This window comes from Etheostoma cragini, unplaced genomic scaffold (genome assembly GCF_013103735.1).
Source record: "Etheostoma cragini isolate CJK2018 unplaced genomic scaffold, CSU_Ecrag_1.0 ScbMSFa_2105, whole genome shotgun sequence".
Taxonomy (NCBI): Eukaryota; Metazoa; Chordata; class Actinopteri; order Perciformes; family Percidae; genus Etheostoma; species Etheostoma cragini.
In genome coordinates this window covers 1-2,524 of record NW_023266231.1, presented here as the reverse complement: position 1 = coordinate 2,524, position 2,524 = coordinate 1, and the positions used below count along the sequence as shown (strand labels likewise).

Genomic DNA, 2,524 nt, shown 5'->3' with positions numbered 1-2,524 from the left:
AGAAAAGGGAAGAGCGACTAAAACCCAGAGTGCCCTGCCCGGGTGCCCTTCAGCAAGGCACGCCGCAGCGACCAGACCCCGCAGCAACAAAATAAAGGTAAAGAAAAAGAAAATAAAGCTAAATGTGAGCCTGAGCGTTTCCTCTTACCTTCACGCTGACCCCTTTCTTCAGATTTCGGCATTCGCCGTCGTCCACCTTCTCTTGCTCCGTTGTCATGGCGACAGGCTGGCCCATCCCCGCCGGGTCCGGCGCCAGGTTGCCGAGCTGCTCGGCCGCCGCCCCCTCCGGGTTCTGTTGGCCCTCGAAGGGCCCGCTGCGGGGGCCGGGGGCCGCCGGCTCCTTCTCAGAGCCGACCACTCCCGTCGCCACAACCTCCATTTTGTCCTTCTTGGTTTTCCCCGACGCCCCGTCTTTGTCCTTTTTCCCAGCGGGGAGGGTGCGGGAGGGTTTACTAGACTTGTCCGTGCCCTTAGTGGGGGTCGAGTTGAGGTTCTGGGTCGGCGCCTCCCCGGGGGCCCGGCCCTGAACCTCCTTCTTGGCCCCGTCTGAGACCGGGGTCTTAGCGCTCTCCTTTGAGTTTTTACTCCGTTTGGATTTAGATTTGCTCTCTTTGCCCTGCGCGGCGGCTACAGGACTGACGAACTTTATGTTGTCCGGTAGCGCCGCCACGGCGCCGGGGGGGGCGGCCATGCCCCCCCCCTCCTTGCTGCTCGACATCTCTAGCTTGTCCTTCTCCAGGTCGGCGTCCAGGTCGATGATCAGATTGCCGACGCCGATATCCCACTCATCGCCGCTGTCGTACGTGTCCACCGCGTTGGAGTCCACACCTTTCCCGCCTGCAGGGCCGCTGCTGAGGGACATCTTAGTAGGAGCGTCCCGGAGCGCCGCAGGGGGGCCAGAGGAGGGCCGCGCCCCTCCCAGCCGCAGGACGCCTCCTCAGGGCTGGGCCCCGCGCCGCCGCCCGGGTCCCCACATCGCCTCCTGCACAGCGGACACACAACAGCTCAGACACAGCAGCAGGGACATGGGTACCGGGAAGGGAGGCAACCGAGTACAAATACCTTGGGACTGTACTCAGGTACATTTTACAGTACTCAGTACTCAGAGACGTTTTACTTAAACAAACATTTCTAACATGAATATCGGTACTTTCTGCTCATTTTACATAATTGGCTCGTTAGTTTAGTTTCAAGTGGAAACTAATGGGATGGGACTCTACGTCGTACTTCCACGCCGCTGCAGGACGACTCGACGGAAAATCACTGCGGCTGGATGGCGGCAACGTTAGCGGTAACGTTAGCTGTAACGTTAGCGGTAACGTTAGCGGTAACGTTGGCGGTAAATTTCATTCTAATCCCAACCGGTCGTCAGACACCGCCTACCAAGAGTCTGGGTCTGGGTCTGGGTCTGTCCGAGGTTTCTGCCTAAAAGGAAGTTTTTCCTCGCCACTGTCACCCTGTTGCTGGTCTGGAGGAAACTACTAGAACTGTTGGGTCTTCGAGTGTGGTCTAGACCGGCTCTATCTGGTCTAGACCTGCTCTATCTGGTCTAGACCTGCTCTATCTGGTCTAGACCTCCTCTATCTGTAAAGGGTCTTGAAATAACTCTTGTTATGAATTGATACTGTAAATAAAATTTAATTGAGTTAGCGTAGTATTGTGGACGGCGACATGATTAAACATGAAGAAACCATTGTGATCCTGACATATTACACTCATTATTATTATTATTATTATTATTATTATTATTAGACTCCAAGTTCAAAGATTTGCGAGCTGTCAGTTCATTCGCGCGGCTACTTTTATACATTAAGTACACTTACAAGCCTTTACTTTGTCACTTTTACTTGAGTAAAGAAGTTAAATCAGTACAAGCAGAGTATTTCTAACACAAGCATCTGTACTTTGAGTACAGGAAGTGAGTACTTTTGCCTTCTCTGGTCGCCGGAACTAATGATTCTTTTCATTAGCGCTGTTTTATACCAATGTTATGGATAGATAGAGAGATAGAGATAGATAGATAGATATTTTATTCATCCTGAAGGAAATGTGAGTTGTCCAGTAGCAAGACAACCATAACACAACAAACACACACACATAATACAAATAACAATCCGTCATAGAAGTGCAATGGCCGTGCTAAGATGAGATACTGTGGTAGACTGTGTGTAATGATGAAGTGAACAGTGAAGTAGATCATGATTACATATTAACTAGGATTACAAAATATCAACATAACCTATAAACTGACTGAATAATAAGAACATTATGTAACAGGGGATGATTTGGAAGACGTAGATGTTATGACTATGGTCCAGGTTGTGTGTGAGGACGGATTCAGCCAATAAGACAAAAAGGAACAAATCTGTGTTTATGTTGCAGCTGCTACTGCGTTCGTCCTGCTCGTCTCTACGACGTTAGACAGCCAATCACAGGCAGTCTTACAGTAAGGCAGAGGCATGCTGCGTGCTCATTGGCTCACTGACGCTGACATTGACTCCTTGAATGAGGACACATGAATGAG

At 50.6% G+C, this 2,524-nt stretch overlaps 1 protein-coding gene across 1 annotated transcript; it reads right to left on the bottom strand.

Moving 5' to 3' along the window:
* Positions 1–118: 118 nt before the first annotated feature.
* LOC117940282 (zinc finger protein 609) lies at positions 119–999 on the bottom strand. Its single transcript, XM_034865618.1, has one exon. The coding sequence runs from the start codon at positions 860–862 to the stop codon at positions 119–121; it is 744 nt and encodes a 247-aa protein (XP_034721509.1). The 5' UTR covers positions 863–999.
* Positions 1,000–2,524: the final 1,525 nt, after the last annotated feature.